Source organism: Prionailurus bengalensis, chromosome B1 (genome assembly GCF_016509475.1).
Source record: "Prionailurus bengalensis isolate Pbe53 chromosome B1, Fcat_Pben_1.1_paternal_pri, whole genome shotgun sequence".
NCBI classification, from domain to species: domain Eukaryota; kingdom Metazoa; phylum Chordata; class Mammalia; order Carnivora; family Felidae; genus Prionailurus; species Prionailurus bengalensis.
The window spans coordinates 133,009,598-133,032,461 of record NC_057344.1 but is presented as its reverse complement, the minus strand read 5'-3'; the positions used below and the strand labels follow the sequence as shown (position 1 = coordinate 133,032,461).

Below are 22,864 nucleotides of genomic sequence, written 5' to 3'. Positions count from 1 at the left end.
GGACCGCGAGATCGTGACCTGGCTGAAGTCGGACGCTTCACCGACTGCGCCACCCAGGCGCCCCTAAAACAATTTTTTTGTATATGTTTATTTATTTTGGAGAGAGAGAGAGAGACCACATGAATGGGGGAGGAGGAGCAGAAAGAAAAGGGGACAGAGCATCCAAAACAGGCTCTGTACTGACAGCAGAGAGCCCAATGTGGGGCTCAAAACCACGAACTGTGAGATCATGACCTGAGCCAAAGTTGGACGCTTAATGACTGAGCCATCTGGGTGCCCCTAAGTATTTTAAGTTATCTCTGTATCCAGCATGAGGCTTGAACCCCAAGATCAAGAGTCACATGCTCCACTGACTGAGCCAGCCAGGTGCCCCTTGTTTGTGATTTTAAAGGAAAAATTTGAATATCACTATTAAATAGAATGTTTAGGGTTTTTGAAAATAACCTATCAAGGATGTTCTTAAATTGTTACCATTTTAAATCCAAACAAATGTTGACTTCCTCCCTTCCTACTGAAATTCCAGTTTATATGTTAGACCATCTCACTCTGTCTTCCATGTCTCTTAACCTTTCTGTCCTATTTTCTGTCTCTGATTGCATCCCATTCTGGATGATTTCTTCAGCCATATCTTTCCATGAATTCTCTTTTCAGTAATTTTGCCTGCTAATAAAACTGCCCTTTGAGTTTTTATTTCAAGTAATTAGTGTTTTTCACTTGCAGAAGTTTTTCACTTGCAGAATTGTTTTTTTGAAACTTTTTATTCTTGGTCATTATTTATGGTATCTTCATCTTGCCTTTATCTTCAGGCTTCCATTTTTCCTTAATTAAATCTCTAGAAGTTATACCTTTGGTATGTGAAGTCTTTACAGGCCAGCTTTGTCCTCTCTTGCTTCTGTTGAATCTTCCTTACAGCACCTTCGTTATTGTGTGTTTTATGACTCTGTGTGTGCGCGCGCGCGCGTGTGTGTGTGTGTGTGTGTGTGTGTGTGTGTGTTCATGTTCATGTTCCTTGGAACATTATCTTTTGGAATTCTTTGAGGGCTGTTTCTCCAGGGAGAATTCGCTTCTGCCAGGAGACACCACTTTGGTTTGGTACTACTTTCTTTCTTTTTTTTCTTTTCTTTTGTTTTTTTTTTTAAGTAATCTCTATACCCAGTGCAGGGCTTGAACCCACAACCTCAAGATCAAGAGTCGCACACTCCACTGACTGTGCCAGCCAGGCACCCCTTGGCATGTTTTTTTAATGCATTTAGTTTCACCACTTAAATTTAAACTTTTGGTTTCTCTTGGAAACCGAAATTTAAACTTTTAAATTTAAACTTTCGGTTTCTCTTGGAAAACTAAAGCATTTAGGAAAAGGGGTCTGATACTGTTATTGTTTTTTTCAGGTGAGACATGAATTCTGCAATTTGGTAGTTTCCTCTATACCTTACTGTCTTACACTCAGCAGGCCTCATTTGTTAAGACGCCATCAAGATCCTGTAGGCATTACATATGTGATGCCTGGTTTAATCCAATCCCCGTTCAATAAATCAATACAGTTGGGCCCAAAGAAGTGAAAAGAGTTGCTCAAGTAACTTAAAAACAACTTAGCCACTTGGCAGTTTGGTACTACTTTAAATTAAATTCTTGATTTGAAGCTCTTTAGATCTCTAGGTATGGTGTGAATGCAGTGTGCGAATTTTCAGGAAAGTCCTTCTGTGAGTGCAAATACTGTAGGTGATATTTTTTCCACAGCTTGGCACCGTTTTAACTAGCTGCAGTTCCCTTCATGGGCTTGAGTCAAGGTGTGGGGGTGGGTTGATGTAGGAATGGAGGAAAGAGCCTGTTCATTTCTAGTTTACCCTCACTGTGATGGTTCAGCCCTTTTGGATCCCAGATTTATGAGGTGGTGTTCTATTATTGGCTCTATAATTTGAACAGTCTGGGTTTTGTCTCCTCTCTCCAAAGCCCCAGCCATTGCAAACCGAAGTTCAGGTCACCAGTTCTGGCAAATGTTTTCAAGGCAAATGCCACCTTCACTTTGTTTTTGATGTGATTATTTCATATTTACTTACAGTATTAGTGTTGAATTAAAAATATGTGTTCACACTTTCTCCTGTATTTCTGGTTGTTTTCAGTGAATCAAGGTAGCTAATCTGTCATACTGCTAAACAAAAAGAATTCTGCCACACTGCTAAAAAGCAGTGCCCATCCTTGACTATCTTTAGAAGTTTTATACAAAAGAGAAAGATTAGTAAAAGAAAATAATTTGGGTTTTGCAAACTTGAGAAATTTACTGAAGAGCTCAGGGAAAATGTATTCTAATGAGCTTTTTTCACTTAAAAAAGAGAATCCTGGGGCATGTGGGTGGCTCAGTTGATTAAGTGTCCAACTTCAGCTCAGGTCATGATCTCACAGCTTGTGGGTTTGAGCCCTGCATCAGGCTCTGTACTGACAGCTCAGTCTGGAGCCTGCTTCGGATTCTGTATCTCTGTCTCTCTCTGCCCCTTCCCTGCTCACACTCTGTCTCTCTCTTTTTCAAAAGTAAACATTGAAAAATTAAAAAAAAAATGCTGAGAAATACTGAACACCAAAAGAAATTGTCAAGGGATCTTGCTTTATCCTTTTGACTCTGACAGTGACATCAGATTGTCACTACCTACCTCCCCCCCCCAACCTCAAAAGGGAGACTGCAAGAAACCACAAGGATAAAGCAGTCACTTTTTCCATAATTGGGGATGTTAAGGCTGTTGACTGTGGAAGGCTGAGATCAGCAGGATCCAAAGGACCGTATTCACGGTTGAAACAGCTTCACAATGCTTTTGGTATTGGTACTGGGAGGCTTGGATCATTTGGGGTCTGGGCCAGGATCAGTAAGAATATTCCAGGTGAATGGTCTTAGCTTACACAGCTAAGAGGGGCTTTTAGAACACCTGTTGAGAATTAGTCATTTAGGACTGTGTCCAACCAGGTCACTCGACATGATGGTCACTCATGTCGAAAGCATCTAGTGTCATTATGAGTGACTTCACTGACTGATGGTAAGCACTATTCCGGGTTCCCATGTACATGTCAAAATAAATAACTCTGGTCATCTTAAGGGATGGAAGGCTGCAAAATTCCCCTATGTGTTCAGGAGGGGAATGTTCCACATATGCCTTGCCAGAGGGGAACATCTATAAATGGTATGCTGTTAAGCTGTGAAGAATATGGCCTAAAATTGGGCCTCAAGACTACTTTGGATTCATACTGCAGTGTATTTTTCTTTGGACCTAAAATTCTTTACAACATTTCTATGAATTAAAAGTAAGTAGGAGTTATCATATCATCAATTTCTGCTATTACAGGTATTCTTCATGTTCCTGAAAATGTGGGGCTTTGTCAGTGGAGGAATTGGATAGAACTTTATTCTGCTCATTGAAAGACTATGTAATTTATTTATTCTGCTAATCTAATTAATAGCCCTAAAGCAAAATTATCTTCATTTATAAAACTTTCTCACGGGCCGTATTTTATTTAAGGTAAACCAGGCTAAATGTCAACTGCCCGAAAATATTTTCAAAATAAACGAACTTACACAATGGCTTGATTTTTATGGGGATGCATATAGAAGGTCTTCTTGGAGAGTGAACAACTTGGTAAGTATGGCATGTTTCTTTTTTGCTTTTATTTTTATTTTTTTAAAGATTTATTTTTTTTAAAAGTGATCTATACCTAGTGTGGGACTCGAATTCACAACCCTCAGATCGAGTCACAGGCTCCCCTGACTGAGCCAGCCAGGTGCCACAAGTATGGCATGTTTAAAGGAGGAAAGTTGACCATCATTGAGTTAATATAGGTATTTGTGCTATAACATTGTGTATGAGTTTCCAAATATCCTTGTATTCTGCAGAATTGCTCAGTAGGAATAACGGGACTTCTAGGAAAAGCAAGACAGACCCCTCAAAACCAATGCAGTTTTATAGAACCTTAATGGAAAAGTGGTTGCTACCTTAAATCATGTGGCGCAGCCACAGGCAGGCAGCTTGTGGAGAGTGCCAGAAGAGTATGAATTGCACAAGACAAAAGGGTGGGATTCTATCCACACTCCTAAGTAGGGGACTGGTGATGTGGAGCTCACATAGATGCGAGTGGGGCTCTGCCTGTAGGTACAGGGCAGCATGCCTCATCAGGAGCCAGCAGGACAGGACTGCAGCCTTGTCGGTTGCTCCAGGTAGAAATACTCCTTTTTTATTTTCTTAAAATAAAGCTAATGAGCTGTTGCTGCCAGTTCAACAGCTGACCTGAGGTTTTCTCCTTCTGTCTGAAGGCTGTAATTGTGCTGCTAGCACAGACTGGCAGAAATCCTATATGAGCTCCTCAGCTATCCACATTATATCATTCCCCTGTTTACTAAATGCATCTGAACTAATTTGCATTTCAGAAGTGCAGATTGTAGCAGAACATATTCTTTGGGAAAACATCTGGAGTTTATAATTAATTGCTAAATTAAATGAGTGCTGATAATACTAGGTTTATATACCTTTCATTGATATATACAAAACATTTTCATAGAATTTTTATATTTAAGTACTGCTGACCAGCAATTTGGATTGCTTTGGCTGTAAGAACTGAGACCACAAACTACCAGGGGTTTAAGGATGTGAGCTAAGGTATAAGATTTCTCTGTCCTTGAGTTGTCAGAATTCTCGTCATTTCTATTTTTAGGACACTTCAGTAGACACTCCGTATCCTGTCATATTCAGTCATTTTCCGTTTATCTTTAATATTTTGTCGAAAATCAAACTACTATATGCAGATTCACTTTTAAAAATACAGGTATGTATGTCTTTGTTTTTGTCTTTATTAAATTAAATGATAAATGCCTTCATAAGTATACAGTATTTTAGGGGTTGATAAGGGAGCTACCCACTGGTAAGACCAATGGTTGTAACATTCATGGAGCTTAGACTAATAAAGATGGCAAGAAAGACGGTCATCATTTGGATTGGCTTGGCCTTGAGGCACATTAAGGCCTCAGTAGTGAAGGGTAGTGGATGGGCAGCTGATCTAACTTGTAGGGCTTTTACTTGAGGTTGGAGCCTCTCTACAGGTCTTCTGAATGGGACTTAGAGAGGCATAGCAGACTTGGGTTTGATTGGGATTAGCACCAGTATTTAAGGAGGCCCAGTCTAATAATAGTAATAGTAATAATAATAATAATAATAATAAAAACATAGCAGTGGGAATACAGGTGACAGGATTCTTGAAATGCAGACACACATAAATGGATGATACTCTGATGATACCATGATAAAGGTTTGTAAAAATATCCCCTTTTCAATGAACTATCATCAGGTGAGTTGGTTCTGTTTGTCAGCATATCTGGAAAAGTGGTTTTGAATTTAAAACTGGACAGTTGAAAATGCCTAGGGAGAGGAGCCTGGGTGGTTCAGTCGGTTAAGTATCTGACTCTTGATATTAGCTCAGGTCATGATCTCACGGTTTGTGAGAAGGAACCCCTCATTGTGTTCTGTGCTGATAGCATGGAGTCTGCTTGGGATCCTCTCTCACCCTCTCTCTCTATCACTCCCCCACTTGTGTGCGCACTCTGTCTCAAAATAAATATTAAAATAAAAATTTTTAAATATTAAAAATATTTAAAAAAAGAAAACGCTTTGGGAAGTTTAAGTGCCCAAGAGCCTTAGTTCTTATCACTTTTATATATGCATCCATGTATGTATATATATGAGTAATATTTAAATGTGTGTCATAAAAGTAGATACTTCTAATAATGAAGTTAACCATTATAAAACAAAATAGGAAACTGATTTATGAGTATGACCATTAATGAACTATTTAACAGGAAAATGAAAGGAAAAAGATACAACTTTTTTTTCATTTTTTCAACTCTTGTAGCTGTTCTCTCCTAATTTTTATTTATTTATTTTTTTTAAAGTATTTTTTTTCAACGTTTATTTATTTTTTGGGGACAGAGAGAGACAGAGCATGAACGGGGGAGGGGCAGAGAGAGAGGGAGACACAGAATCGGAAACAGGCTCCAGGCTCTGAGCCATCAGCCCAGAGCCTGATGCGGGGCTCGAACTCACGGACCGCGAGATTGTGACCTGGCTGAAGTTGGACGCTTAACCAACTGCGCCACCCAGGCGCCCCTATTTTTATTTTTTTAAGAAAGAGTGAGAGTGTGAACAAGGGAGAGGGACAGAGGGAGAGAGAGAAAGAGAGCGAATATTAAGCAGACTCCATGCTCAGCACCAGTGTGGGGCTCCATCCCATGACCCTGGGATCAGGTTTGACCTGAGCCAAAATCAAGAGTTGAGCTCACCAACTGAGCCACCTAGGGTGCCCCTCTCCTAATTTTAAACAGGCCTCCAGTAATAATTTTATGGAACTGATATTTGTTGTTTCGTCAAGAGCCTTAGACTTTAATGATCTCAAATTGCCATTTGGTCAGATAGTCTTTGTGTGTGTGTGTGTGTGTGTGTGTGTGTGTGTGTGTGTGTCTTGTCTCTCTTGCTGTCTCCTATATAACTTCTTAGATCATCTTTAAAATCTCTTGTTGGGTTTTCCTCTGAGATTAGGATGACTTCAGAGAGGTCTCTCATACCTGAACTTTTCCTGCAGCATGCTTGCTTGCTTTCTTTTTCTATTTTTTTTTTTAAATCTTATTTTAGAGAGCGCACAAGCATGGGAGAGGGACAGAGGGAGAGCGAGAGAACCCTGAACAGCCTCCATGCTGAGCACATAGCCTGACACGGGGCTCGATCCCACAACCCTGGGATCATGACCTGAGCCGACATTAGTTGGGCGCTCAATCGACTGAGACACCCTGGTGCCCCACCTGCTTTCTTTCTAAGCTACTGAGATTCTTTTCCAAGTGAGAATGTTCTGTTCAGCGTACTGCTTTAGTATCTGCTAATTCTTCTCTTAGCCTAATCATGGTAATTAGCTTTGGTAACCTGAAGTATTAATAATTGTGTTTGCAGGATAAAGTGGACCAATAGAGCCCACAGTTGGTCACTTCCCTGCTGACCCTGGTTGGCTCCACAAAGCTTTTCATTCCTTTGGTGTTTCTTCTGCTTACTGAGTGTGAATACTGAATGTATAGCTTCTCTCCAGTGGCATATGTAAACAAAGCTCTTTTCATAAATGTTTGTGATGTGCACTCATGATAAATTGAACCAGTTTATTCCCGTTTGTAAATTTCTACTTAGAGCAAATGGTGAAATGAAGTGAAACATTGGTTTTCCTAGGAGAAAAAATTTAGAGCTTGTATGCGGCTGGCCGGAGTTGTGGAACACGGAAGGTCCGAATTATCTTTGTTGCCTACATTCAATCTGACAGTCAGAAGGAATCACTTGATTGAGGATGTTTTGAGTCACCTAAATCAGTTTGAGAATGAAGATCTGAGGAGGGAGTTAATGGTAAAGTATAATTCTCAATATTTTTGCTGCAGAGAGAAGGAAGATCTAAAAAGATGTAACCGTGGTTCTTCCAGAGAAGAAATTACTTTATTTTTATTTTTATTGAATAAACTCCTTTACAAAGGAGCTCCTAAAGGGCTTTCCTGACCAGGGGTCCTTGAATCTTCAGTCTCTCAGAGACGACAGCTGGAGTTAGAAGCTTTATAGTTGGGAACTTGCTTTGTCAGACAAGACCAGGTTATTGAGCTTGTCCTGAACTTTGCCTTTGGGCCACTTCTTCTTTTTGGCCTTGCCCCATATTTGTTCACTGGGTCTTTGTCTTTTTTTGGCTGGCTTTCCAGCATCTTTCTTCTTGTTATCTTTGGGCAGCTGTGAGGAAAAGGGGGAATGCAGCCAGGTCACAAGGCAGCCCCACGCTCCCCCTGTCACTGCACTTCCCACCCCACCCCCCCAACCCCCCCGCCTCGCCTGAGAGGAACTGCTTCCACATATTCTCCACATAGATCGTTAAAAAAAATCTAAGACTCATTATGCGAATTTTACCTGTGCCAGCCAGCCAGTCCACAGAATTATTTAAGTTCCACTTTTATATTTCATCCATTTTATTTATTTGTTTTTTAAATATTTTTATTTATTTTTGAGACAGAGAGACAGAGCATGAGCAGGGGAGGGGCAGAGAGAGAGGGAGACACAGAATCTGAAGCAGGCTCTAGGCTCCAAGCTGTCAGCACAGAGCCCAACACGGGGCTTGAACCCACAGACCGTGAGATCATGACGTGAGCTGAAGTCAGACGCTAAACCGACTGAGCCACCCAGGCGCCCCATATTTCATACATTTAAAAAACTTAGGTAACATTTGATCAGCAGCGACCACTTTCCAGACTGTGTGAGGCATTTTGTATGTTATCCTATTTAATCTTTCCGAGAATCTTAAGGAGAAAACAGAGGCTTTGTGACATTAAGGAGCTTGTCCACAGGAGGGAGCAGAGGATTTGATACCTGGCATTACACAGATTTTAAATAACTCACTGAGGTTTTAAAACTTGGATCTCTAGAAAATGGAAGAGACATTCATCCAAACAAACCAGTAAAAGCTGTGGGTGAAGTGCCAGTGGAATATCCTGACAGAAATGTTAAGCAGGCCTTCAGATAGGAGTGTGTGTCAGTCAGGAGAGAAGATAGGATGAGAGTGGATTTGAAGGTTAAATGCCTGTAAGTGATATGTGAAGTTTTAAAGAGAAATCAAACATCCAGGGAAAGAGCAAAAAGAACAGAAATAGCACAGAACCACAGGCATTTCTGGTGTTAAAGCAGCAGGAAAAAGAAGAGAGAAGTAAAAACCCAATTAATGCTTTTTAAGAGAAAGCAAGGGAGGAGAGGGTATGAAGAAAGAAGAGGTGATCAGTAGGGTAAAATGAGTTCATAAAATCAAGGAGAGGAGACATGAGAACAAGTCCCTGGAATTGGGGGTTCACAGGTTCCAGGTTCTCTTGGAGAGAGCATTTAAGCAGAGAAATAGGTTTGGAAGCTGGTGTACACAATTCTCCAGAATTTAGCAACCGTAGAAGCCAGGATTGTCTATATTGAAGACAAGGAATGTTGAGATTTTTCTTCTTCTTTTAAGAATAAGGGAGACCTTACCACATTTGTACACCAAAGTGAGGGATTCCAAGAAGGAAAGGCAGGAATGAGCGAGTAATCGGAGAAGTAAAGGAGGGTTATGACAGAATCATCCTAGGGAGGAATTGGTGTCAACAGGTGCCTTCTCAGGGAGGAAACAACCAAGCCAATAAATATCTTATGTGTGCTCTGGTTTTTCAGTTTTTTGAAAATTTTTTTATTTCTTTGTTTTTTTCATTATGCTCGAGATACTTTATTATATAATAATGATGCCCATTGAGGTGAGATTAGTAGCTAAAGAAGGCTGGCTCTGAGACTTGACAGACCCAGGATTAAATGGAGGCTGCAACTCTTAGCCGTGTGTCACGTTGGGGAAGTTATTAAATTCTTGAAGCTTTAACTCTCAACAATAGCCAAATTATGGAAAGAGCCTAAATGTCCATCAACTGATGAATGGATAAAGAAATTGTGGTTTATATACACAATGGAGTACTACGTGGCAATGAGAAAGAACGAAATATGGCCCTTTGTAGCAACGTGGATGGAACTGGAGAGTGTGATGCTAAGTGAAATAAGCCATACAGAGAAAGGCAGATACCATATGGTTTCACTCTTATGTGGATCCTGAGAAACTTAACAGAAACCCATAGGGGAGGGGAAGGAAAAAAAAAAAAAGAGGTTAGAGTGGGAGAGAGCCAAAGCATAAGAGACTGTTAAAAACTGAGAACAAACTGAGGGTTGATGGGGGGTGGGAGGGAGGGGAGGGTGGGTGATGGGTACTGAGGAGGGCACCTTTTGGGATGAGCACTGGGTGTTGTATGGAAACCAATTTGACAATAAATTTCATATATTGAAAAAAAAAAGTACCAAGAGGAAAAATAAATAAATAAATTCTTGAAGCTTTATCACCTCATAGAATTAATGGGAAGATTAAATATGGTAATACCATGTTGTTCACCAAATACTTGGGTCTACAGATCATGTTCACTGTAGCTTTTTTTTTTTTAAGTTTTATCAAGTAGTCCCTGTACCCGATAAGAGGCTTAAACTCAGGACCCCAAGATCAAGAGTCACAATCTCTTCCAGCTGAACAGTCGGACACCCCTTACTGTAACTGTTATTAAATGAGCTTTAATACATAGCAATATAGAGCCCTGGAAGTGATGTGTTACTTGTTCTGTTTCCTCAGGTTTCATTTAGTGGAGAAATTGGGCTTGACTCTGGAGGAGTCAAGGTAGAATTTTTCCACTGTCTGTTTGAGGAGATGACCCGTCCAGAATATGGGATGTTCACATATCCTGAGGAGGCTTCCTACATGTGGTTTCCTGTCAGGGTAAGTCTTCTCTTTGCTTATGGTTATCATGAAAGCAAATGCATGTCACATACCATTGAAAATTAGGTTGTCTAGACTGTTTCATTTTAGGAGAGGAATTACTGGTACATAGAATTATGGAGATAATCTTCAATTTTAATAAGGTGATGATTTTCTTTAAAATAGAGTCTCTTTTTCGCTGGGTTCCTATTTCTGACTACATAGGAAAATTTAAGCAGTATTTGTTATTAACCATTTATAGAATGTATAGATAAAAAAGAACCCTTCTTTTCTCAGGCATTCTTTTTTTTTTTTTTGTTCAGATCTATTTTTCCCAATGAATTTGAAGGCAATGGCTGTGAAAAGAAATTGAGAAAACTTCAGTTTGTATAATTCTATTTCTGTTCCTGTGGCAGAGATTGAAATTGACTTAATGACTATACATAAACTCTAAATATTCTTACGACAAGTTTTTTTATTTTAATTTGTGATTTGATTTTGTGAAAGGGTGAAAAGGTGTACCTAATATAAAAATTTTGTTTTACTTGTAAAAATTATAACACATTAGGTTTTTTGTTTTTTGTTTTTTTCTCTTTGCAGCCTAAATTTGAGAAGAAGAGATATTTCTTCTTTGGGGTTCTGTGTGGACTTTCTCTGTTCAATTTCAATGTTGCCAACATCCCTTTTCCACTGGCCCTGTTTAAGAAACTGTTGAACCAGGCGCCATCACTGGAAGACTTAAAAGAACTTAGCCCTGTTTTGGGAAAGTAAGTAAACATAGTTCTTTTTCTAGAACTCCATATAATATATTTTCATATATAGGCATACCTTTTACTATTTTGTTGTGCTTCACAGTTAGTAGCATTTTTTTACAAATTGAAGGTTTGTGGCAACCCATGTCAAGGCATTTTTCCAACAGCATTTGCTGACTTTGTGTCTCTGTGTCACATTTTGGTAATGTTCGTAGTATTTCAAAATTTTCCATTATATTTGTTATGGTGATGTGTGATCAGTAACTAAAACTTGATGAGAACTCAGAGGATAGTTATACTTTTATCAATAAAGTATTTTTAAATTAAGGTATGCACATTGTTTTTTTAGATATAATGCTATTGAATACTTAATAGAACACAGTATATGTGCAAACATAACTTTTATATGCACTGAGAAAACAAATAATCCTTTTGACTTACTCTGTTGGGATAACTGCTTTATTATGGTGGTCTTGAACCAAACTACAGTATCTCCAAGGTGTTCCTGTAAATATTTAAACACACATACCCTAATAGTATTTTCATGTTCAACATTGTAGGTACTTTTTTTTTTTGAGACAGAGAGAGCAAGAGCAGGCAAGGGGCAGAGAGAAAGAGAGGGAGAGAGAACCCCAAGCAGGCTCCACACTGCACAGAGCCCAGTGTGGGCTCAGTCCCAGGACATTCCACTAGCTGAGCCACCCAGGCACCCCCATTGTAGATACTTTAAATCAATTTTAATTTTGGAAAGAATTGTTGGATAATAATTGAACTTTCTAAAATGAAGACAAGTTGATTTTCCTCCTCTCCTCAGTGCTTGCATTAATCTTTGCACTTTACTTGTGTAGAAACAGTCATGGACAGAGCATAAGTTATACCATGGTGCGAAATCTGCAAGTGATGTTTATTTTAAATCTCATTTCATATCATCACCTTTAAAGTGAAAATTTATTTCTAAGTTAAAAAGCCAAGCTACCACCTCACAAAAAAACACTGGTAAGAGAAAGGGGTAATAGCCCTGCTGTATAAAGTGTTCCTATACATCCATAAGAAAAATTGGCAAAGTATACAAGAAGACAACCCACACAAAAAAAATTTAGAATGGCTTAATCTCCCCAGTCATCCTAGAATACAGATTGAAATCAGAGGCTGATTTGTGCTTTAGACTGACAGATTGAGATACTGATGCTGTATAGTGTTTGTGAGGATTTGGGAAAAGGTTTGTTCTAATTTCAGGTATTAATAGCGGACATGTAAATTGGTGGTTCCTTTTCAGAGAACAGTATGGTAGTACTTAATCTGAATCAAAAATGTGTTTGCCTCTTTGACTTAGCAGTTGTACTTCTAGGCATTTTACTTTCAGAAATAATACAACCATGCAAGGATTTTTCCATACAAATGTGTATTGTATTACATAGTCCATAATGCGTGGAATACCTGAATGTTTTTCAGTAAAGGAATTCTGTATTTTTGACTTATTTATGCAATGGAATCCTATGTAGATTTTCAAAAGAATGAGAATAGTAGTATGGTCCTATCATTGTTAGTATCCCCATTTCACAGATGAGGAAACTGAAACAGACAGGTTAGGTAACTTGTCCCAGACTCCATAGTGACAAAACCATGAAATTGAACATAGTCTATCTCCAGCATCCAACTTTAAAAAAAATTTTTTTTTTAATATTTGTTATTTATTTTTGAGAGAGAGAGCACATGGTCACAAGCCAGGGAGGGGCACAGAGAGAGGGAGAGAAGAATCCCAAGCAGGCTCCATGCCATCAGAGCAGAGCCCGATGCAGGGCTCAAACTCATGAACTGTGAGATCATGACCTGAGCCAAAACGAAGAGTAGGACACTTAACCAATTGAGCCACTCAAGTGCTCCCGTCATCCAACTGTTAATCACTATACTAATTATACTATTGATAAGGAAAAAGTATCAAAAGTACAAGATTTGGAGAGGAGGAAATAAATGTATTATTTTTTCCTAGAACAATGAAAATGATGTAAAAATACTAATGCCTAAGAAGACTTAATAAACTTAAAACACATCAACATTAGTACATGTAAAGATCATTATATCGGTATGCATGTTTTTTCACACTTTTAGGTCTAAAGACTTAAAAAGTATTGAAGACCCCAAAGAGCTTATCCTTATGTTGTTTGTATTTGTCAGTATTTACAGTATTAGAAATTAAAGGTGATAAATGTTTTAAATAGAAGATACATAAACATTCATTCTATTAGCTATCACATAATATAGCCTCTGGAAAACTGCCTTCTATACTTAAGACAGAATGTGAAAAAAGTGAGTAATATTTTGGTATGATTATGAAAATAGTTTTGACCTCATAGGTCACTTGTGAAGTCCTTAGAGATTTCCAGAAGTTTCTGGTCTGGGTCACACATGGAAAGCCACTGATCTTGGTATTCAGTGAAACTCCAGTTTTAATCTCAGCAGGCTTTCCATGAAATTTCACAAACTGATTATAACATGTATATGGATGAGCAGAAGGCCAAGAACCGCTAGCAGAAAAAGGTGAATAGGGATAGGGAACTTGGCCTACCAGATATTAAGGATTTTTAGAAAGCTGTATTAGGACAGCACAGTAGGAGTGCAGGTCAGAAACTGACCCATGCACCTATGGAACTTGTTAGAGGTAGCATACCAGATTAATGGGAACAGGAGTATCGTCAGTTCAAGCATATGGGAAAAAATGAGAGCTGGTAACCTTATGCCATGTACAAAAATCAACTTCGTGTAGATGAAGGACTTAAATATTAAATGCAAACATGTTGAAAATATGGACAGATCTCTTTCTCACCATTGCAGTTTTAATTAAGACATAAAAATAAAAAGTACTAACATTAAAGGAAAGATTAATAGGTGTAACTTCAATAAGATGAAAGAATTTATCTGTTCTTCATGAGATCCCTTAACAAAAGGGGAAACGGCACCCTGCAAACTGGTATTTGTAACCCAGTTTGGGGGTGGTAGAAAAATGGGATAGGGGAGGTATCCCATATAAGTAGGTATAAGATATTAGCACTATTTTAGTTTTATTTTTGGAGGCAGCTTCCTTGGTATTCATAAACAGTGTACTGTAGAGGAGGCTTTCATCAGCATATCTTACCTACTACTGCTAGTCTCAGGGTTCATTGACAGTAATGTCTGAACTTTACATCCCTTATGCCTGCTACATTGGGTGCTTAGTAAATGTTAGTTGAATGAATAAATGAGTGAATGAGCAAATATGATGAGATATACAACTTTAAAAATATGTGTGAGGTACCATAGGACAAGAGAGGATGGAGACACAAAAAGACTGGCTGCTATCCATCCTAATATAACCTATATTCGCACAGATGCCTTTAAACAGTTAAGGTGATCAAATTCATGTCTGTCTTAAGCTTGATGATATTGGGACAGTAGATGCAGAGAACATTCTGTGACCTTCTCAATACCTCAGATTCCCTAAGTGATCCCTGATATTTAGAAAGAGGGTATTTATTCTGTAAGTGAAGTTCAAATTTTAAGTAAAGATAACACTGATTTGAATGAGTTTGGGTATCAGTTACATACATGATCAGTTCTGGGGCACCTGGGTGGCTCAGTAGTTTGGGCGTCTGGCTCTTGATTTCAGCTGAAGTCATGATCTCATGGTGGATCCGATCCCCACATTGGGCTCTGTGCTGATGGTGGCGGAGCCTGCTTGAGATTTTCTGTCTCCCTCTTTCTCTGCCCCTTCCCTGCTCACATGTGCATGCTCTCTCTCTCTCAAAAATAAATAAACGTTAAAAAAAAATAAAAATAGACTTTCTCTTAAAAAAATACATTATCAATCCTCTAAATAGAAACCTACAATCACTGGGTAAAGGAAGTAAGGATGGAAGGAAGAGAACTTACAGAATTGCAAATACTCATAAACTTCACACTTGTAGTTGGTGTCTGGCTATCAGTACACAGAGAAATGGGCAGTGTTAATTAACTAACTCCCTGACCTCCCACCTTCCGAATAGTCATGCACTTGACATTTATTTTAGATGATCTATCTAGTGATTGATTATTGACTTTTAAATAACAAAATTATTTGTTCTTTAGGAGTTTGCAAACACTTCTGGATGATGAAGGTGATGACTTTGGAGAAGTATTTTATATATATTTTAATGTGAGTAAACTGTAAGAATTGGCTTCATTTAATCTGATTACCCTTTTACATATTTATCTAGGCATGTCACTCTTTAACAAAATAACAGACTTCTGAATTAGTGCAGAAGGGTTTTTTTCCCTCATTTTTTATGACCTGGGCATATCAGTTAGATTTTACTATGTAACAAACAACAGCTAAATTTAGTGGCTTAAAACAAACAATTCATTGAATTTCTGGAGTGAATTGACTGCTGAGCTGGATGGTTCACACTGGCCTTGGCTTGAATACCTAGTTGTTGGCTGGTTTGTGGGGTATGGGCTGGAACAGCTTTTCTGTTCTAGGGGTTTCTTATTCCCCAGTAGGCTGGTTGAGGTATCCTTACAGAATTGTCTCAGGATTACAAAGAGGTGCAAGCCTCAACATACAAGCTTCTTTTTAAGCTTTTACTTCTGTCAGATCCCATTGGCCAGAGTACCTCACATGGCCACACCCAGCTTCAAGAGCTGAAGATAAAAACTTCTCTTGATCGAGGTGGGCAGGGAGTATTGCAAAGTCACACTGCAAAGAGGCTTGAGTACCAGGCTGGGAAGAATTTGTGGCCATGTTTGCAAATCTACCACGTAGATCTCTACTACATAAAATGATTACTGAGATACGGCAATTTGCCAGTTTTTTTCAGTATGATAAGCTAAAATAGATGATTCTATAAAAATTTGTTTTTCATTCTTCATGATAAAGATAATTTTTCATGTGTTCATACCTTGCTAGTTTTTATGACTAAAATATATAGTTTTACAAGATATTAAGGAAAAGAGGTATGTTTCAAAGTATTTTTATTGATAATAGATTGTTTAGGATTATTTTGGAGATATCTGAGTTTATTTGTGATTACAGGTGCACTGGGACAAAAATGATGTAGACTTAATTCCTAATGGAAGATGCATAATTGTTGACCAGACTAACAAGTAGGTACAGAGAAGTGAAATACTTGTTTTGTTTATATAATTTTCCATTCCAAATTTATCATTTTTTAATAAGGCAGAGAGTTGGTGTGTGTTGTGTGTATGTGTGTGTCTCCTGGAGTTTATATTCTGGTAAGGAATGAAATGGCTTTCTCAGAGAGGCCTTCCCTTATCTTTTGTCTCTACTTTTTCTTTTCATATCACTATTACCTACCTTTTGGGTTTATTTGTTTACTATCTGTATTTCCCCCACTACCATGAGCTCCATGAAGGTAGGCACTAGTCATGTTCATCCTTGTATATCTGGTACCTAGAGTGGTCTACAGTGGTGCCTGGTCTGGAGCAGTACTTAGTATCTGTTGATATTATTAGATATTAGGGTGGTATCTTGAGTTTTCAACACCTTATAGGATGCTATTTTAAAGCCACAGTTTGGGATTATAGAATGTTCCGTTGATAGTTGGTCAGAGAGGCAGAGGGATACCGCCAAGTGAGCATTATGGTGTAAGCCAACTAGTTTTCTTTAATCTTTTTTTTTACAGAGTACAAGTGGGAGAGGGGCAGAGAGAGAGAGAAAGGGATACACAGAATCGGAAGCAGGATCCAGGCTCTGAGCTGTCAGCACAGAGCCTGACGTGGGACTCAAACCCACGAACTATGTAATCATGATGGGAGCCAAAGTCGGATGCTTATCCAACTGAGCCACCCAGGCACCCCTAGTTTTCTTTAATCTTTTAATCTTTATCTTTAAAAGAGAACTTTGTATTAAAGTAGAACATACAGAAAAGTACGTAAGTATACAGATCAAGAAATAGAAGATTTCCAGTTCTATAATATATTTTATGAGTACTCTCAATTTATCCGTGGTATTATTGATAGACATAAGAAAGTTCTCTGCCTCTTAACTACTTTTTGCCTGATCCCTTTGCCTGTGTTAGCAAATGGCCAAAAGGGAAAAATGTGGGACTCACTTCAGAGGGCTTCCCTTCTGTCTTCATGAAGAGGCCTCTTGAGTCTTGACTCACATTTGGAAGCCTGGAGCTAGATGTGTTTTTGTGTATTATCTGGATTTTTCTAGTTCTTCTCACTGGGAGTAATTTGCTATAAGCTACCCCATTGAAGCTAGAAGCAGAAATCCTCCTCTTTATTTGTATTTAACCACAAATACTAATAGTAGTTACTCACTAGCATAAATTCAGACAGCACAGAAGACCATAAAATAAAATAGGAAATTTCCCCCATCTTCTAAGCCCATTCCCCTAAAGCATTAGCAGTTGGGTGTTATTCTTCCATACTTTTTCTGTTCTAATCTGTGTCATTTCTCTGAACTGTGTGACCTTGAGCAAATATGTACCTTCAGTGTGTCAGTATTTTTACTAAAATGTCCTAACAATCTGCCCTGAGAGTGTTTGAAGATTAAATTAGATAATATATGAAAAATAGCTGTATGTACATGGTAAGCACTGTATTGTTAGGGTTTCTTCCCACTTTCCCCGCCCCCTACCACTTTTGTTCAGGGTATTGCTGTAAGCTGAAATCATTTTTTTGTTTTATTAAAGGAGAGACTATGTTTCCAAGTGTGTCAATTACATCTTCAACATCTCTGTGAAGACAGTTTATGAAGAATTCCAAAGAGGATTTTACAAAGTGTGTGAGAAGGATATCATTGAATTTTTCCATCCGGAAGAACTGAAGGATGTGATAGTTGGGAATACAGATTATGACTGGGAAACATTTGAGAAGGTAGATCATAAAGGCCTAGAAGTTTGAATTTAAATTTCTTTTTCCTATTTCCTGAGTACTCTTTTTTTGCACTTTTTTTTTCTCTAGAATGCACAATATGAAGAAGGATACGACAATTCACATCCTACCATAGTGATGTTTTGGAAGGCTTTACACAAATTGACTTTGGAGGAAAAGAAAAAATTCCTCGGTAGGTATTACATCAGGAGTAGATCTATATCTTATGTCTTTTCTTTGGGCTAAGCAAACCTTGTTTGTCATAGGCACCATTTGCAACAAATCTTAGTATAAGAGCCATTCCTAGTCCAGTTGGATGTTCTCTAGGCCAGGCTGTCCTGACATCAGAAAAATAAATGTTAATATGGGACTTTTTCCCTGTGATTTCAACCCTGCCTATTGCTTTCAAATGTTTCTTCAGTTCTCCATCCAAGTTAGATATTTCTTCTGCTTTCTGTACTTGTGACTCAGTTATTCAGGCTTTGTGGGATTAACCAAGTTTTACGATGTCATTGTCTCCAAGCCTTTTTACCTCACCTTCCACATTTTGATCTCAGTTTCATGCTTATTCGGTTGTTTTTCTACAACTTTGCTTAATGACTTTTTCCCTCTAATTTTCTTACAAAATTTCCATACTTGTTTTTGAGAAACATTTATCTTTTTGTTCTTATTTTTGTAGATAACATGTATGTTGGAAGGCACTCAGACTTCTCCAGAAACCCAGCCTAACTTTCCAATCTTACCTCTTACAAGAAGTTTTTGTTCCAGCCAAACAGTTCCATGGTCTCTACATTCTTAAGCTCCCTTTGTACTCTCCCTCCTCCAGGTTTTCTCTGAAGCTCCTTGCCCTGCCTTGAACCTTCACCCACCTCCTGGTTGCTGCTATAAGCCTTCCCCTCCTTAAAGGTCCATCTCAATTCCGAGCTCTCTGAAGTCTCCCCAGTCATCCCAGCCTGATAGTCTGTCCCTGCTTGAACCACACACAGCAGTTTCCCTCAGGAAACATTTTATTCCATGGCACCTTGTTTGGCTGTCTTCCACCCTTTTAGTTTTCTTTTGCTATTTGTCTTTTTCTGCATAAGAATATTATATTTCCAGCCAGACTATTGAGCTGCTTGAAGGCAGGGACAGTGTATCAGTTGCTGATGCAGAACTCTGCACATGGGCCCTTAGTAAATGTTTTTCAATAAATACATATATTTTTTCTCCCCATAAACCTTGGTCTCTGGAAAGCAGATCACTCAATATTATTCTTTTTCTAGTGTTTCTTACAGGAACTGACAGAATTCAAGTAAAAGGTTTAAAGAACATGAAAATAACATTTTGCTGTCCTGAAAATGTGAATGAAAAAGATCCCATAAGAGCACAGACATGTATTAGTGTCCTCTACCTTCCTAAATACTCTACGATGGAAAGAGTAGAAGAAGCGCTTCAAGTTGCTATCAACAACAGCAGAGGATTTGGCTGATCCTACCTCACCTTGTTTACCCCTTCAGGGAAATATTTTCAAAAATAAAATTAAGAACTCAAATTAACGTAAAAGCCCTGTTGAGTATTCATTGTGTTTAGCCGCTCTTTTAGAATTATGGTTCTGCATGTGAGACATATTAATAATGATATAGGTGAGGCTGTTGCAACAAGGTGACCCTAAAACACAGTGCATTAAAGAAGACAGAATTTTGTTTTTCTCTCCCGTCTTGGCTGAAGTGGTGCTTCTCCTACTCCCACTGTTCTAATAAAAGATACAAATGACTTTCTTGTTGAAAATGTCAACAAAATTGCCCATTTCTGTCCTAAATCTTCTATATTGCATTTGAAACCATTGACTACTTTCTCCTCAAAACTGTCATGAACTGCTAGACTGTGACTTTCTTTTTCTTGGCTGCTTTTCATTCCTTCTACATGCATTTATTACACTCCCCTGACCTCCAGTGCTCGTGCAAGCCCATGTCGTCACTGCACACACTCCCATACACTCCACAGCTTTGGTTACGTCTTGTGTGTTGATGGTGCCCACATCTCTCTCTGACCTACAGGAACTGGTGGATTCCAGCACTACAGCCATTTTTCTGTCTGTGTCTCCCTGCATGTCCCTTGGCTCCTTAACTTCATGTTTAAGAAGAAAATGATCATTTTTCCTGTGTTGCGCAGCTTAGAGTGGTACCTCCAGTATTGCCCGGCAGAAGCCTTCAGTCCTCCTCCTTCCTCTTCACAACACACATTCAGTAACCAGTCAGGTCTTGACAATTTTAGTTCTTGTGTCTAGATCAACAGTGCCCCAAAGAACTTTCTGTGAGGCTGGGAAACCACACCCCCAATCTGTGCTATTTAATAAGGTAAATGTATGCCATAAAGTTTAGTCTTCAAAGAATTTTGAAGAGAGAAAACTTTAATTGGCAGTGGTGGGAAGAACACTTGAGCTGTGCTGTCCAATACATGGCTATTTAATTAAAATTAATTTCAAGTGATGGGTATCTACATGGGATTGGTGGCTACCGTATTAGTGCAAATATGAGCACTTGGCGCTGACAGGCCCATAACCTTCCAACTCCCTGTAATTGTGCTTTCTTTCTTTTTCTGGGAAGAAGAGCCAGAGTGTGATAGAACTGTACAAATCAAAATGATTTGAAAATCTGACAGTAAAGTCAAATTTCATTAACTTTGTTACTATATAGCTCCCAAGTCCTTCCTGACCTGCCTGGCTCCCACCCCAGCCTTGGCTCCCACCATTGGCCTTGGCTCCTATCATCGCCCTGCATACATAGTATACTTCATTCCAGTTATTTGTAACTTCAGTTTGCTGAGAAGGCCAGTCTCTCCTGTTTTTATTCAAGCATTTTCTTCTGCCTGGAAACTTCTCATCCCACCCCCATCCCCCACTCTTCCTCACCTCCTCTCCTCCAACTCTGGGTTCTTCCCACTTGTTTCTCAGGATTCACTTACTTTATTATGGCTACCTAGTAGATGCCACGCTAATAAATGTAGAATATGGCTTCCTAGCTCAGCATTTCACAAGTGCAATCCTCTTTCTAGGTGCAATACTCATTCTGGTTCCTTCCCAGTGCTTAGTTGCCATTGGTCCCCCATATGAGTTAGCTGAAAATGCCATCTAGTGGCATATGCAGATCGCAATTGCCTGCAAATGGAGCATTTTACTAAGGGGGGAAACTGGCAAAAGGAGACAGGCTTGTCTCCCCACAGCTACACACAGTAGTGAGAATCTTGCCACAGTGTTTGAGTGTGCTAGGTAATTTCATATTTTCTACCTCCCTTAAAACAACCACCAAGTCTGGAAGTAGATCTCTTTTTCATCTTACAGATCTGGAGTCAAGTTCAGGGAGGCTTCATTGTGCAGGATTGGAAGAAAATGAAGAGGCAGAGTAGGTCATGGCAAATCTTTTTGTTCTCTCAGAGTGGAAAACTCACACTTAGGAAGCTGATGGGAAGGATCTTATTCACAAGATGGGTAAAGATGGTCCTTGCCAGTGATGCAGATGACACCAAGAAAGATAATCTTGTTAAGGGGCTCCAAGGAGGTGAGATCCCCTGTCATTGTGAAGTCAACGAATTACTGAGGAGTGAGGAAGAGTCCCACTTGGTGAAAGAATAAGAGTATTTCTTGTAGTGGTCTTAAGAGTTGGAGGTGGTGGGGTCAACACCACATGGCATGAGCTATGTTATGGGAAGCTAGTGAACAAGAGTCGCCATAACAGATAGGAAGCCAGGATGATTTGCTAGAGAGGAACACTAAAAAGTGTTGGAGATTGCCTAAGGAAGGGTATCTGAGAGGGTCACTAGAAGTAGCACAACACCGTGGACAAAATTTAGAAGGCTTCAGACCTACCTTCCACTTTTGGCCATGCCTCTACCAGCATTTCACCTCCAGCAAGTGACTTGGAACTGCTAGCCTTATGCTGGACATATACATATTACTTTTTTTTTTTTTAATTTGGTAAAGCTTTATTGATATTTAATGAACATAGCATTTAGTTCAGCTGTGTGTACAACTGAATGGATTTAGTATATTCATGGAATTGTCCAACCATTGCCACAATCAACTTTGGAGAATTTTCATCTTCCCAAAGAGAAACTCCATACCCAAGAGCCATAACTTCACAATGTCCCCAGCCATATGCAACCACTAATCTACTTTGTTTCTTTTTTTATTTTTTTTATTTTTTTTAAGTTTGTTTTTGAGAGACAGAGAGAGAGAGACAGAGCATGAGTGGAAGAGGAGCAGAGAGAGAGAGGGAGACACAGAATCCGAAGCAGGCTCCAGGCTCTGAGCTGTCAGCACAGAGCCTGACGCGGGGCTCGAACTCATGAACCGTGAGATCATGACCTGAGCCGAAGTCAGACGCTTAACCAACTGAGCTGCTCAGGCACCCCCTACTTTCTGTTTCTATAGATTTGTCTATTATGGACATTTCATATAAATGAAATCAAACAGTATATGGTTTATTAATAACTGGCTTCTTTCACTTAGCATGTTTTCACAGTTCATGTTGCATGTAGCATGTATTTGTACTTCATTCCTATTTATTGCCAAATGAATACTTGATTGTACCGTATTTTATTTATCCATTCATCAATCGATGGACCTTTGTGTTGTTTTCCACTTTTTGGCTATTATGAATGATGCTGTGAACATTTGTGCTAAAGTTTGTGTGGCCATGTTTTCCTTTCCTTTGAGTAGACAGACACCTAGGAGTGGAACTGCTGGGTTGTGTGGTAACTGTGTTTAATTTTCTGAGGGACTGTCAACTGTTTTCCAGAGAAGCTGCATCATTTTATATTCTCACCTGCAGTGTTTGAGGGCCTGAGAAATACTTAAAATCTGCAGCAGATGTTTTTGTTTTTGTTTCCTATGGTTTTTTTTTTTATTGAGGTGTAATTGACATGTATGCAGATCTGTTGGTAAG

At 38.9% G+C, this 22,864-nt stretch overlaps 1 protein-coding gene across 2 annotated transcripts in view; it reads left to right on the top strand.

Moving 5' to 3' along the window:
- The window catches only part of HERC5 (HECT and RLD domain containing E3 ubiquitin protein ligase 5), a 48,324-nt gene extending 28,847 nt beyond the window's left edge, over nt 1-19,477 (top strand). For both annotated transcript variants that reach the window (XM_043572199.1, XM_043572200.1), the window contains exons 14-23: nt 3,504-3,620; nt 4,690-4,800; nt 7,236-7,406; nt 10,216-10,359; nt 10,939-11,105; nt 15,192-15,258; nt 16,135-16,205; nt 17,762-17,945; nt 18,033-18,135; nt 19,205-19,477. In XM_043572199.1, the coding sequence (XP_043428134.1) occupies nt 3,504-3,620; nt 4,690-4,800; nt 7,236-7,406; nt 10,216-10,359; nt 10,939-11,105; nt 15,192-15,258; nt 16,135-16,205; nt 17,762-17,945; nt 18,033-18,135; nt 19,205-19,410 (1,341 nt within the window). In that variant the 3' untranslated portion in view covers nt 19,411-19,477. The remainder of the gene's footprint in view (nt 1-3,503; nt 3,621-4,689; nt 4,801-7,235; nt 7,407-10,215; nt 10,360-10,938; nt 11,106-15,191; nt 15,259-16,134; nt 16,206-17,761; nt 17,946-18,032; nt 18,136-19,204) is intronic.
- The last annotated feature ends 3,387 nt before the right edge of the window (nt 19,478-22,864 follow it).